At 38.0% G+C, this 15,956-nt stretch overlaps 1 protein-coding gene across 1 annotated transcript in view; it reads right to left on the bottom strand.

Annotated features, from left to right (window-relative positions):
- Positions 1 to 759: 759 nt before the first annotated feature.
- The window catches only part of MTPN (myotrophin), a 57,124-nt gene continuing 41,927 nt past the window's right edge, over positions 760 to 15,956 (bottom strand). Inside the window, exon 4 of the mRNA XM_005296349.5 lies at positions 760 to 4,128. Within this exon, the coding sequence (XP_005296406.1) occupies positions 4,042 to 4,128 (87 nt within the window). The 3' untranslated portion in view covers positions 760 to 4,041. The remainder of the gene's footprint in view (positions 4,129 to 15,956) is intronic.

The following is a 15,956-nucleotide window of genomic DNA, read 5'->3' as shown; positions in this document are numbered from 1 at the left end:
TATTAATATTCCTTTTAATCTCTTAAGTTCTGAGTTGTCACAAAACGTGAAGTGGAGTCTCTTTGCCTTTCAGGCAAATAAGAGTTGAAGCCAGTGCAATGCAAGCATTCCGTTAAAGCAGCAAATTTCAATATGACAAATTGTGTATTGACCAGTGAAAGTCTATGGGAGTCTCCATGTTCATTCAGTCCAAAACTTTTTTGGGGGGGTGGGATGGTGGTTTGGGGAGAGAAAGGGAAGGGGTAGGAGAAGAGACAGCATTTATGTGCTCGAAATCATATGTAGCTAATATTAAGACTAGTGGCCAGTCAAGAGCAAAACTGGTTTCTCAGGCCATGTCTACACTACCAGCTAAACTGGCACTGCTGTGATCAATGCAGTGGTGTCCATTTAGCGGGTCTGGTGAAGACGCTAAGTTGATGGGAGAGCACTCTCTTGTGGATGTCTGTACTCCACATCCTGGAGAGGCGGAAGCTGTATCGATGGGAGAGCGTCTCCCATTGACATAGTGCAGCACAAACACCGCTGTAAATAGACCTAAGTTACATCAACTAGAGTAACTTAGATCAATTTACAGCATTCATGTAAGCCAGCCTTCAGATTTGTCCACATTATTGTATTAATATAGCTGAAGGTACTCTGCACAGTGCCAGTTAAACTGAACAACTAGAGCTAAACAGCTATGTAGGTCTGAGCAGAGATTAACAGAAAATACAGATAGGAAGAGTGTGTAGTGAAATAAAGTTGTCGATTCTTCTGTAGCACAATTCAAGTTTATTTCATTCATTCACTCTTGCAACAAACTTAAAAATACAGTATCATTTAGCATTCTGATGTCCATGAACCATGACAATGATAAACCAAACTGTGTCAAAATAACTACACTGGTGAAAAGAGGAAGTTAAATATCAAAATGCACAAAGCATTAATTTTCTTCCATCACTGCGTAGAAAGATATGATTGTTTCTTCATTTACAAAATATAATTAAGACCGTTCATTTTGAAATTTTGCATGCAACACTGCAATTGCTTGAACTAGGACACTCCACTCTTACCAGCCTCTTCTATAGACAAATTAATGCATTCAATATTGTATTAAAGGAGGAGGAAGCTCCATTTAAGTCTCAAGGATTTATTTTAAATAAGGAAGAGGAGCAGAGGATGTAAAATCCAAGATACATTTTAGTTTTAAAACATTCAACCCAAATTTGAAAGGGAGAGCAATAAAAACAATGTGGATTTCCAAATGTATGCATTTCCAGTTGGCTTTGACAAGATATTTAAGCCTTTGTGTTTGACTGTTTTACAGTTTCCTGTGCGTAAAAGAATTTATAATTTGACAATTTCACCCATCGAAGGGCTAGTGAGAGAAACAGGTAGCCAGGCAATTTCTCACATAATGTGATGAAAAGGAAGTGAATGAACAAACCTATTGTCCATGCACAAAACAGAAAGATTAAAGTGTTTAATATTTCTTAAAACCTGGACAAAAATGACAACCCTTTATGTAGTGCAAAAAGCAAACAAGTTTTTCTTCTTTAGTAAAAACATACATTTAAATATCACCCTTTAACTATTCTGGCAAAGTGGCTTGGATTCATATTATAATCAAATTAAACACACTCTTGTCGTGTTAGAGTGTTTGCCTTTTTTTTTTAAATGTGAAATAGGTCAAGAAAAATGCAAGTGTTTCATAATTGTAGGAAATAAAGGCTAAATAGCCTCCACTGTATCACCAGAAGAACTAGTACAAAGAAGGTTCAAATGATCCAGTGCTACAATTATGATCACTTAATAGGAGGTAGGAGTGCGGGGAGGCTAAGGCAAAGAGAAAAAGGACAATAGGAGGTTATGTTATGGCCAGATACACAATTTGTTGATACTACAAACTTGAATTTTAAAAAAAAAAGATTTCAAATTGCAGTTTTCTGGACTAGTTTATTTTAATACCATAAATAGAGACTAGTTTATGCCAACATAGAACTAATTACTTCAGCGATATCTTACAAAAAGTCAGAATTTGTATTCAGAGTCCACACTATCATAATGAGATGATAGTCCAGCATTGATTAGAGATAGATTACAGAGTTCTTTATTTAAAGACTTAATAAAAAACAGTTAGTCAAATGTGCTCATTCATTTACCAGTTACTCAGTGATTGATTACAGTTTTTAAAACATATTTAATCTTTCCACTCTTTGCCATCCATACCTCCCATAAATCCAAGAAACCCATCAATAATGGCTCATTACAGTTTCTCATTGGCCAGAATGACTGTATTCCTGATTTTTTTATCCTGTGGGAATGCTGCATATATAGAACTCTGTTTGTTCTCATTTTACATTCTAAATACAGGGTTGTTTATAATTGAAATACATTCAATTTTATGCAACATGGTTAAAATAGGAACCCAAAATGTCTCAGTATATATTTATCTGGATGGCAATTACCAAATACTATATTGCTCACCCTCCTGATATCACATCAATCCCAGACGTGAGAAATCAAAATAAGATTTGCTTGGTTTAAACATACTCTGCATTAAACATGATGCACATTTTTTGCATGTTACCATAATGCCTGAAAGCTGCATATATTGACATCCCAAAAGGTAAATATATTTTTATACAATGTATGGAGTACTGTGAATTGTTTGGGTGAGCTGGTATGTGTCTAATGCAAATTAAAGATGAAAATCAAAAGCTCAGACTTTCATTGGAGGAATGGGGTGGGAATCCCTTATTACAATCTTAAATCTGCTTCCATTAGTTATCAGTTCTACTGCTGTAATATTTACTAGTACGTTAACTTCCAGATTAAATTTAAATATATTTGCAGGATCATACATGCTATAGGAATGTAGCAGGAGCTTCAGAAGAAGCCTGTTCTCCATGAATTCATGACATTAAAAAAAGTGCTTTTTTAGCCAGTTGATGAGGAATCTTAGGAAATTCATTGGGAAAAAAAGAAATCTTACCTTTTCTCTGGTGGTAGTTACAGATTTCAGTGAAACTGTATTTAAGTCTTCCTTTTCCTGACAGTAGAATATAGAAAGCTCTTCATATAACTATTTTTTGAAACTATAGCAAAAGACATTTAGCAACTTTGATATTTGTTTCTAGTGAGAATATCTAAATAATTACCAGCAGCACGAAGTTTAAATCATTTAAGGTAGCAGAGAAATTCTTCTTGCGTACCAGAGGGCCTGGAGCTTTCACCATATGTGCCTATATCGTTTACACTGACATGGTAAATGAGGAAATTCCAACTGACAACCCAAAAAGGGTAAACTGCAGAGACATTTCTTATCAGACCCAAAAATATTACAAGTCAGATTGGTCAGTTCTGGACTAGAACACATGGGTGGGGGGAAAGAGAGGGAAATCCCAAAGTTCAATCCTACCAAGGTACCTTGGCAGGTCTTTTGGAATAGAACAAGGTCTTGCCTAAACTGATCTTTCCTGATTTACAAGGAGTCAAAAAAGGTTAGTGTGGCATCTGATTAGTCAAGGTGGAGATAGCTCCTTTAACTAGTATCAGAAGTCTTCAGAATTTCAACATATGCTTTAAAGCAGAAGGATATAGCTATCAAGAGATAAGCAATCCAACTACCTCAATTACTACATTTTATATCATGGCAGACACTAACAGCATTGGACTACTGCCTCTTAACATTTTAGAGTACTTAATACAGTACTTTTGTCTAAATTGATCTTTCAACACAAAACTTAATAGAACTAACCAGGGAGGCATACAACCAATTTTTAAGTGCATGTTCTTTCTCCCTCCTGCAGAAGTTTGTTTTCACTAGAAATGGAAAAAAAAGATTGTGCATGAAACAAATCCTGAAGGACACTGATTATATAGATTTCCATTCTCTCCAAACAGATCTTTTTGATAGAGACCCCTAGTTAGTTTGATTCATTGAGAATTCCCTTCCCCCCCAAAGTATTTAGCTGAAGAAGCTGGAAGATACAAAGAGTGACAGACAGGCAGCAGTGTGAGGCCACAGAAAAGACATTAGTTATATCAGTCCATCCGTCACTGAAGAAGAGCTTTGATTGCCTGGTTGTCAGTGGCTTCAAAGGCAGTTAGTCCATCTGGGCCTTTCACAGTCTTATCAGCACCCTGTAAAAACATGAAGATTTGTCACTTAATAAAGGAGTTTGCATCTTGGTATCGGCAGTTTCTTGTGAAGGGGTTCTGGCATACTAGTAATTACTCACTGGAGAACTATTTTGAACAATTCACTAAACTGCTCACAAATTTCCTTTACATGCTGTATATATTTCTCAGTTAGAAACCACAAGCCACTTAGTTTCATAGCTAAATATATTCAGTCTTTTGGTTTTGAAGTACATTGGAATTTGAGCTAGTACACAAAAATGGTTGCCACTCCACTTTGAATGATACAGAGTGCTGCAGAAAGGTCACATTAAAACTATTTTGTGAATTACAGTACATATTATTTACTAACATAGCCCATTAGATATCAGAAATTGGATGAAAAACAGTATTTCATTATGCACTCTCTTTTTGTTTGTTCATATACTTGCTATGATGCAAAGTTCAATAAGTCACTATAGGTCCCCAATTTCTAGGAATTGGTAACGTTCTCCTATATTCTCAAAAATGATACAAACACCTTCAAAAAAGCCTAAGATCCAATGAAGGGGAAATCAATTAAACAAAATAAAAGTTAGTAAGAAATACCGTCCACCATCACATCAAAATTCTCAAGAAGCCTGTTCACAAGGTACGTTGCCCTAATTTCAATATATTAGGTCATTAATGACGGCCAAATGAATTTTACAAGACCCAATGCAGATTATTTAAATAATGTAAAATTAAGTACATACTGAAATTTGGATGACAGTGGCTTTACTACCCAACTTTCCACAATGTTCTAGAAAATGGAAGCTAATGAATGAACAGCACTACATGGTTTTGATGTATAAGACCCAAACCTAGCACAGTACAGAGTTTTCATCTGGTCAGTCCTAAACTACAGGAATATGAATAGGCTGTTCCGCACTGCAATTCAATGTTACTTTACTCATCTCACTTTCCCCCCCCCCCCCCTTTTCTTTTCAAGATTGTCCAATTTTCCTTCCCCTATGCCACGTCATGTCAGTAGGTGATTATTCTATAGTTTGGCGGCGAAGGCAGCACGAGGGTGGAGAGGGAGTGAGGTTAGGACAGTATGGAGATGTGTTTGTTTCTAGACTTCTTAAAATGGCATTCTAAAAGCATGAAGCCATAAACGTTGGTAGAATAAAACGGAATAACCAAAAGCAACATGTTTCCAAGAAGGGAAGCAACAGCACCTTTTCTTAACATATCAGATTCAACTACACTTGCAATACCGTGTACATCTAGCCACATTAGGATCAAAAAGAAATTAGAGGAAGCTCAAAAGAGAACAAAAAATCTCAGATCTGAAAGTAGAGAGAACAGAATAGGGTGACCAGACATCCTGATAAGTCCCACAATGCAGCACTCTGCTTTTTTGGGGGGGGGGCCTCCCCCGGTGTCCCGATTTTTTCCTTCATCTCATCTGGTAACCCTATATCAGAAAAATTAGAAGTGGAATGGACCCATCTTGATTGCCTTGCACCTTGTGTGGTTAATTATACTGTACTCACTTTGCATTTTGTTTAGTCACATTGCGCATGAGAGTGGAGACTAAGGACAAATTATGGATAGCTTATCTAAAATACTAAGAGGACATGGTAAGTGTGCAGATTAATGGTGGAAATACAAAATGAAATGGAGGTGGAGTGAAAGAACTAATGGGATGAAAGGAAAAGTTATTCAGGAAAGATATTTCCTAAAAATGAGGTATGAGACTGTGAAAGAGTGTCCCTCGGGAAGAGAAGGAAGACCCATTGGTAGTGACAAAGTTAGACTGGACAAGGTGCCAGGAAGTATGCTGAGTGAATAGAATTACTCTGGAAAGAAAAGGATTTCAGAGACTACCAGACCTTTTCTATCTTTAATTCTATTTACTACCCCCATCTTTAAAATTAAAGAATAATTTTTTTATTTCATACTAAAACTATATTGATGGAAGAAAAGTGTAGAGAATACAGAATTATTGCTTCAGCTGTATCCTAGAGCAGCTATTATGTACTTGGAAACATTTAGTTGTTCCTATTTTTTTTTTTTAAACAGACTCTAAATCCATATATATAAAACCTAAAATTCTAAGTTTCACACTCTGTATTCATCAATACCAATAAAGACAGGACCCAGGGCCTCATTAACATCCTTTGTCGTTAGACCACCTGTGATAATTTGGGAATCTGTACGATTTATTAATTATATGTAAGATTATGAACTCTGCATATATTTCCACCACTTCCCTCATGTCGCTGGTCACTCAAACCCTAAACTGCCACCCGTACACTGGAACTTCCCCTTACACCCCCCCCCCAAAGCCCTGCCTCCCCACCCTGTGTGAGGCTGGCATCTCAGCTTGCCCCCTGCATGTTCCTCCATACCACACCCCACTTTTTTGACAAAAGTGGGCATTTGTCCCTTTTGCTCTTGCCAGCTAATCAAGCTGGCAAGAGCAAATGGGACAAATGCCCACTTTTGGCAATAAAGTCAGGATGGCTGGGACAGGGCTTAAAAAAAAGAGACTGTCCCAGCCAAAACGGGACATATGGTCACCTTACCCTTAAGGAAACTTGGGTAATGGCACTCTTATTTTTGCTCTCAAATTATAGTTGAAAATGTTGCATTATAACACTAGTATTGTTCTGTTGATATGTTATATTTGATTGCAATTTACACAAATTTCATCTCTATACTTCCATAGTTCTCACTGAAGTAATTTAGTTATGTGCTTATATTTTTTCCTTGTAACCCTCAATTGAATAGAATCATTGTAAGTACAGTGTTAAGAGTTTGTTTTTGTTTTACATTCAGCAGGTTTGTGAAATTCATATAAAATACTCTATTACTTAAGACTAGTAGTGTTTTAAACAGCATTTTCAATTTAGCTCATACATTTTAACCTAAAACTGCAATAGCACACAATTTCAAATTAGGTTGACTTTTTCCAAGACTGATTTAAATCAATGTCACACCAAGGATATGAATATCTCTGAGTGAGAACATAAAATAAGGCCCTTGCTAAAATGAAACCATGTTATAAGTTTCACACAAGCCCACACTTAGATGATTAAGAATAAGGAACATACTGCACTTGGAAGCAAACTCCTGAAGGCTTTCAATGTAAATTGTACATGTTTCTTTAAACTACCCCCAATAAATGGTAATCTCTCCCCCCCCCCCCCAAAAAAAACACCAAACAAACACCCAACAAGTCTAATCTCAAGATACGAAGATAACCTCTCACCTATTACTTAGTGGTCTACAATGTAGGATTTCTCCTAAAAGGCACTTATTAGCCCTTTTCCCAGTATCATCAACTTGATGCAAATTCCCAAATAGAGAGATGAGTGCTAGATTAATTTGCCTCTTTTGGAAATTCAACACTTATTTCCAGTAGAAGAGGAACTGTTTAAAAGGTTTAGCCTGTGAATAGGGGCCAAGAACTCGAGTTCTAACTCTGATTCGGACACTAAATTGCTATGTGACCTTCAGCAAACTACATTTGGTGGAACCTGAGTGAGGTTTAGTATTTGGACAACACTCACTATGTCCCCAGGACAGGCAGCACAGTTAACATGTGTACATTCTTGTACTTCATTTTTAAAGCAATGTACATATATTCAATGTAAACTTTCCCTACCAATTGTAATTTGTGTACTGAAACAGCATGAGCAGGCCCCTTCTTCTGAGCTGTACAAATTTCCTAGTGAGCTGGAGTTGAAAGGCTTTTTTTATTTTAAATCACCAACACCACCTGGTCATGAAAGCTTAGTGAGAAGTCTGGGTCCTCTCTGACATTTTGACCAGTTTGATAAATGGTGTTGCATGCCTTCAATGGAAGATGGGGACAATATTTGCTAGTTCTTCAGATCATTTTCCCCTTCTAACCAGCATCAATTCTGTTACCTTGGTGCAACTTGAACCAGCTACTTTTCATCCAGTGATCCCTAGTAGGCCTGTGACATCTTAGCTGTGGCAGTGACTGCATGAGTGATGAATCAAACACAGTTGCGTGTCATGTCATGTTGTTGGCCACTAACTTTGTGGCATCTCACATATGATATTAAACAATGGGGGATGGCATGAATCCCTCTGGGACTCCACAAGTAAGTGCATCTCAAGCAGTTACCCTTTGTCACTCAGTTCTCCTGGAGAGGAACTACTGGAGCCACTGCAGTGCTATGCCTACATCAGGTAGCTGAGTTAGCAATACTCTGCCAGAGGTCCAGCAGTATAAGCATGGAAATTCTGCCTATGTCCACCGCCATAAGGTCATCTTTTAGTGCCATTAGGACAGTCTGTTGTGACTGCATCTGAACCCTGATTGTTATGTTCCCAAGATGTTAGCAGATGACATGCTGTAAGAGCTTGCAAGATGACTTAATTAGGTAAAAGATTAACCAGAGATATCCTCATTGACCTATTTATTTATTTATTTTATTTTTTAAGTACTGGTGTGTTCAAACAATTGAAAGAATCTTATCAGTGTTTATTATACATTCTAAAGTTATTAAAACGGTTAGTAAATATAAGCATAATTTAGCAAAATTAATTTTGCATTTGCTATAGTACACTACTTCAATACTAAAAAAGCAAACATTTACTGTATACAGTATAGATAAGAAGCTTATCTAAGGTGTGAGTTATAAAACTGTTTAATGACATGTAGGATAAAACCAACTGCGTATTACTTATGATAGTCTAACCTAGTCTCACAAAGGACTAGGTTTCCTAAAAACAAATGCTCTGGTTTATAAGAATGGTCTCCCCACTTGAAGGAAAGATTCCTGTCGTGCATTTTTGCACAATGCAAAACAGTCATAAGTTTAGGTCAAAATGCCTAAAAAACCCAAGTTTTCAATTTTCAAAAGCACAAGACATTTTGAAAATGAGGGCAAGGTGATTCTACAGTTTTCATTTCTTTCCCCCTCTGAGGCGAACAGATTAAAAATTTTAAGCCAGCTTTTCTGCCCTTTGGTCTACTTCACTCTTCCCTCTTTTTGAGGAAGAGGTTCATTCCTCACCTTCCTACTCTAACATGCTAGCAGCATTAACCAAGGAAATCATCTGTAAGATCAATGTGCTTGTGCCACCCAAAGATGTGCACTGCATGCCCCTTAGGGCAACAAAATGCATCTGCTGTGTACCACAAAAGTGCTGGGATTCCTCAAGACCTCTTCCACTCTGATCAACTCAGCGTTGCAGTGCTGTATGCCAAATAAACTAAATTGAATTCCAAGACTGGAGTCCAACTGAGTTCATGGGGATCTGACTCAAGCAGAGGGGGTGGTTGTAGGGTGTACCACATACCCAAAATTACACAGCAAATCTCTTTCTTTATATACACCCTTACACATTACATTGCATGTACTATATACATTGTATTACATGTCATGGGATTGGCTTGGTTACTTGGTAGAAATCAATCCCTAAACAGCATGCTCTGTCCACAACACTGTCCATATATAACTTACTCTTTACCTCATCTTTATGTTCCCAACTTATTTCAATCATTACCAGATTGTCCCACTGGGTGTTCCCTTCCTTTATCTTAGCTAGTTCCGATGTGTCCCTTAGCTCACTTACCCATTTACCTATTATAGTTAGCACAAACATTCTGTTTTCAGCCTGCTGATCTATTTACCTTCCTAATCCTGTCTTCTAAGAAATGAAGCCTCCCCCATACTTACTCACATTAACCCAGCCTATAAGAAGTTATCTTTATCTTGCAGCACCCAGAGAGACCCCAGTGGGCTAGGTGCCAACACAATGGGCAGGGTTAATGTCATTTTGAAAGATTCTAGTTTCTAGTGAAAGTTGTGCCACTACTGTGAACTCCACTATAAACATTCAGAATGGTAAAAGTTTAAGTGTGCCCAATGTAGTGAGACACAGTGAATGATAAGTTAGAGAAACTGATAGTTACCATTTGGGCTTGACAACAGGAAAATAAAACTAAGGCAGGTAAGTATACATTCTGCTACTTTCCAACACATGGAACAGACATGCTGCAAAAACTGAGAGCCAAATGGAGTGCTTTTTGAAAACACTCATAACACACTTTTCTGAGATATTGGACTTAGGAGGTTCATATTAGCTTTACTGTAAGTTACTACTTCACACCACCTCCATCAGGCCAAGAACACACTTCTAGGGAAGATGAACATGCCAAAACTTCAAAAATAAACACATTTTGGAAGTGAGTAAAGTGCTAAGATTCTTTACACTATCCAGGTTCTGTATACAGTCTGGTTTTAGCAATGGAAGTAACTATTAGATAAGGAGTAATTTTACTCCAAAATTACAATATTCAACAACTAAAAGTATTGCTATAGTTCAGCTCCCCTTTGAGGAAAGGGCAGCAGGTGGCACTGAAAGATAATGCTGTTTTTAACACCATAAGCCCTTTAATCGTACAACAACAGCTGGAAAATGTGCCTATTAAATGTAAGAATAAAACAAGAATGAAGTCGTTAAAGCAATAATAAGACCAAATGCATTTGTCTTTTATACTTTACAAAGCAACTGCACTTCTGTACCAAAACTAATTATTTTTATGTAGAACAATAAAACTGGAGCAAAGTAAAGTGTGGTCAACAGACACAAGACTGACAGTGCAGTTTTCAGGACTGGATAGTATCTGAAAGGCTCTGTAGCACTACCTGAATCCTTTGTAGAGTTTATAATATGAATCCCTGCATGAACTTTGTCACCTGAAAAGTGCACGGTCTTAGACAAATCTAGGTTGGAGCTTCTGGATGTACAAATATGAAAATATTTGACATTTTATTTTAAGACTAATTAAATTTGAACTGAATATGAATTGATAACTTGAAATGATATGACAACTTGAAAAACACAAGTTATGAAAATTGCAAAATAAATCCCTCAAAGAATACCCTTTTCTAATAAAGATAGAGTACTTTCAGAAAAGTGTCATACTGGTGGGACTAGAGACTAAAATTTTCTATATACGGAGAAGGTAGAGCATAGTCAGCAAAAATGGAAACGTTGCCATACCATTTTAATATGCTTCCACACTGACCAGGAGGGACTAGTGTACTTCCAGACTCAGTAGTATCTTCAGTCTCCGTTCCTACTGTGTGTGTTGCTTTTCTGGTGTGAGTATGGAGAGGGCCACTTGCAGGAGAGATTAATCTGTTTTGTATTGAATGCACAACAGCTGAAGATAATGCTTTTGCTGCCCCCAGCACATGGGAAAGCACTATTGGGTAGAGGAATAAAGGGTATGTCTACATAGCGAAAAAACAACCCATGACAGAGAGTCTCAGAGCCTGGGTCACCTGACTTGGGCTCGCTGCTAAAATTTGCAGTGTAGATATTTGGGCTCGGACTGGAGCCCAGGCTCTGAGAGCTTGCGAGGGCGAAGGATCTCATAGCGTGGGATCCAGCCCAAGCCCAAGCCCAAAATGTCTACACTGCAATTTTATAGCCCGGAAGCTGGAGTCCCCCAAGCCAGAGTCAGCTGACTCGGGCAGCTATGCTGTGGGTCTTTTAGTGCAGTGTAGTTGTACCCAAAAAGAATACATTACCAAAACCGCAGCCATTCTGTTTGCATGTTGGAAGGAAGCAATTAGGGGCAGTAATGGTAGCACATATGCATGTCTAAGAGGGAATTTTTAAATATGTTCAAGGGCAGAATACTTTCAGGATTCCCATGATACCATACCCAATTACACTTGTGATTTGGATGTCAAAATCTGAGGAGTAGGAATTGGAATACTATCTGAGAGTTTTGTCACAATTCATCTGGACAAGATTAAAGGGATTTAGCAGTGTGCTTTTATGGCTATCTACATTGACAGTGACTGACTAAAATGTTTCCTGCACATATAATGTTCTGAGTCAATTTTGCTTAGATTTCAAAACAGTTAAATGTTCTTCAGAACTGGAAGGTTTGAATTTTTGGCAAGGAAATCACATTTTTAAGTTCTGGACGAGACCAAGTCCTGAGCTCTTGTTTCTAACTGTGCAGCACCTAGGTAGTGTAAAAGATAATAAAATAAGTTTTCAGGCCAGAAACATTTAGTTTTGTATGTGGGCATAAAAGTATTACTACAATGGAAAGAACACAAATAAAAGATACCATTTGCTTCAAACAGTAAAATAGGTTCCGAATACATTAATTTGTATTCCAGACTGAAAACAAGATGTTATATGTAAACAAGCTGAGTCAGAGTTTTAGGCTAGAAGGACCACCAGATCATCTAGCATGACCTCCTGTCTACCACAAGCCACCAACACCATCCAACATCTGCACACTAAACCCAACCGAAATACTAGAATACACTAGCTAGAGATTAACCAAAAGGAATTACAAAACAGGGAAGTTTCTGTTAGTTTTCTCCTTCAGATCTTCTGTACCAATTACAGATGTTCCATCTCTGCTCAACAGGTGGAGATTTGATTCAGAGTCGAGATTTGCTTCCACCGAATTAAGAGGGGCAGTGAATGGGGCTGCTCCCACCCAGCTCCCTGGCGATAGCCCAGCAGCTGCCCAGGATCTGTCTGGACCCTGGATGCGGAACTCCCCACTGGGAGCCCAGCTGTGGGGTTCTGAGAGTGGGGTGGTAGGGAAATACCAGGGCTCCCCGCAGCAAGCCTCCGTGCACAGCACCACACATCCCTGCGGGGAACCTCCAGGCAGCAGCTCGACTGGAAGCATGGAGTGGGATGGGGAGCCTGGGGGCAGCCAGGCTCTAGCTGGAGCCACCCACCCATCCTGGTGACAGCCTTGCTTTCTTGACAATTTCACAGCTCCAACACAGAGCCGTTAAATTGATAAGAATGACAGCCAAGAGTCGATGTAAGTAACACAGTACCTACATGGACACTGTCGTTCTAACTACACCAACATAAGCCCTACGCCTTTGGTGGAGGTATTATGTCACTGTAGTAGGGCACTTGCAATCGGCAGGAGCAAGGCTGTAGTGTGTACACAGACATAATAGCTGCATTACATCGACCTAACTCTATAGTGTAGGCCAAGCCCCAGGAGTTGGGACTTTTTCTTCTGAGGAAAACCACTGTCTCCTCATGCATCAAATTTTAAATGACAAAATAAAGTTCAGGATCCAGTTGGATGAAAGAAGCTATTTCAAAAACCTTAATTGTTATTCTTACCAAGGCTTCTTTCATGTCCAAATCACATGTGAATACTTGGAACTTACAAGACAAAGGGATCTGGGCAATGCTGTGTTCTGTGATGCTACAAGAGTGACCTACTGGAGCTGTCCACATGCCGAAAGGCAGACTTGCAAAGCAATACTCCTTCCCCACTCCCTCTAAGTCAGAGTGCAGAGGGCGATTTATTAACGGTGAAGGAAACTTATTTAGAGCACTAATATTGTTTGGCATTTATTAACTGCTTTATAACTTAGTAGTCACCTAGAACAATTACAGACCTGCAAATTCTTTAAGAGCTCTATGAAAAGCCATTAGACTTACAGTAAGTCCCTTAGTTTTAAAAATACACATTGTTGGAAAAATGATTTTTTTTAAAGTAATAATCCAAAAGGCAGTTCTATTTAAAAAAAATAAAAAGATTTAACTTGGCAGCAACAGAGCATGTTGCCCCATGAGATTCACTTTGGTACTGAGTCCCAAGACAGATTACATGAAATGCATCAGAGGTGATCTGCTGGAACTCCAAAGGTCTGAGGATACTTCCTCACCTTCTGGTTAAATCATGGAGTAGCACTGAAGAAAATCAACCTCTTAAAAATCTCAGAAGAAGCTGTTATAGTCCCTCAGATAAATTAGCTTTTCTTCTGGTTAGATTAAGTGGAGTGGGGAAGAAAAAACAGGTGCTGTCTAACAAGCCTTGAGGAATTTACTGTATTTAATCCTGTCTCATTTCATTCTTAGACTTTTTTGGGATAGGTACAGTGTTTTCATGACATGTATACTGTGCCTAGCACAATCCCTAATTGTATTTTAGTAGCTCAGAGGCCTGAAACATTTCACAGATTGTGCTTCCTAATTCTCCACTGATTTAAAAAAACAAACCAAAACTGCTTTTATCAAAACATTTGCCCCAGTTCTGATTCCCCAAACAACTGCAGTATAGTTTTAGTCCATTTTTTCCTTTAATTTTCCGAGCTGAAGTCACACATTACTTCTGCATCAAATTTCTTTCTGCATTCAACAGAAATTAAATCGGTGATTTACAGTATTTCAGTATAATACTAATTCCATACAATTGAAAAAAAACAGGTCTTAAAAAAAACGTGGGCAAGTTTAGTGCTCACAAGTAACTCAAGAAACTATGTAGTGCTTGTCCATACACTTTTGCCAAGGCACTTCAACCTTACAAAGCTGCCATTATTTGAGCCCTAAGACTTTTGGGGAGTAGAAACATCTTTGAGAAACTGGGATTCAGCCACATGCCCACACAGAAGGAAAAGGCCAAACTAATTTTCAATTGAGACCCAACTAGGATTTGAAACTAAGCTTTGATAAGTAAACCTATTGGCTATTAATGAACTTTTATGCCTCCAAAACAAGAGTTTTTTTGTTAAATATATGTCAAAGTAGTCAGAATCAGCATTAGGGAGACCAAACTTGCTTGCCAGGGAGTTTGTAAGTGTGCATGTCATGACTAGTGTAACTTTATTTATATGCAAATCTAGAGAATTTACCGCACACTTCCTGGCAAAGGAGAAGTACAAAAAAAAAAATTACCCTCTATTGTAGCGATACTCGACTGAGGCTCGTGGGCCTCAAGTGGTGCTTTAATGCGTCTCCTGCATCTCTTTGCAGCTCATAATATTAAAACACCGATTTAATTATTAACCAATCAGGATGCTATTTTACTATGTTATTAACTGACTGTAGTTAATAATAATACCTGGTAATTTTGCTGTGAGAATATATAATTAGTCTCACAGCAAAATGACTGACCAAGTATTTTAGTATTACTTTATATTCTATATAAAAATAATCACTAAATATTTCCCATCATACTGTTTAAATATAGTACTACAGTAAATTAAACAATGAATTCACACTACTGGGGCTCTTTTGGGTAACACTGATCACTAATTTTGCTCCTGACCTTATGAGGTTTCAATATCACTGCTCTGTTGGAAGGTTATTTTTAAAATTGCATCTCAGGTCATGTCTCAAACTCATTTGAAAATGAAGTCTCACAGTTAATGTTAGTTGCATACTCTGTCACAAAGGTCTTGCTGTGCCACAAAAGAAAGGATTTCAGCAGCCCAACTTTCCTTCTAAATGGGTATGACAAAGTGCTAATTCATTGTGGGAACCCAAGTATGTTGACCCCCAAATTTTGCTCTGCACCTCAGAATGTCAACATTTCACACTCCTACTTTAAAACTTCACATCAGTTATATTACTATCCATTGTTTAGGTATTGGACAGTATAAGACTACAATTGCCTTTTGTTAAAATAGGCAAATACAGTTCTATTTTTCCCTAGATGCAACTTTTTCAAATCAAAATACTAATTTAGAACATTCTTAGGAGCCTGGCATGAAACAGTGGGACTTGTATCTACTACTCTGATCAGTATTTCCTAGCCAGCTATGCTTTACTAACAGTTTTGATGGGAAATAACCAGTATATTAAAGAAATGATTTTGGTAATCCACCATTTTGGTTTTGTACCAGAGAAACTGGCATTCTCCCTCAAACTATCTTTTACTTTTGTAATGGACAGAAAGGAGTTTGCATACATCTAAATGTCCCCCACCACAAAGTCTAATTTTTGCCACTTAAATAGGGTTACCATTTGTCCGGATTCCCCCAGACATGTCCGGCTTTTAGAGTTAAAAATAGCGTTCGGGGGGA

This window comes from Chrysemys picta, chromosome 1 (genome assembly GCF_011386835.1).
Source record: "Chrysemys picta bellii isolate R12L10 chromosome 1, ASM1138683v2, whole genome shotgun sequence".
Lineage (NCBI taxonomy): Eukaryota > Metazoa > Chordata > Testudines > Emydidae > Chrysemys > Chrysemys picta.
The sequence above is the reverse complement of the archived record's forward strand: the minus strand, read 5'-3'. Positions and strand labels throughout refer to the sequence as shown.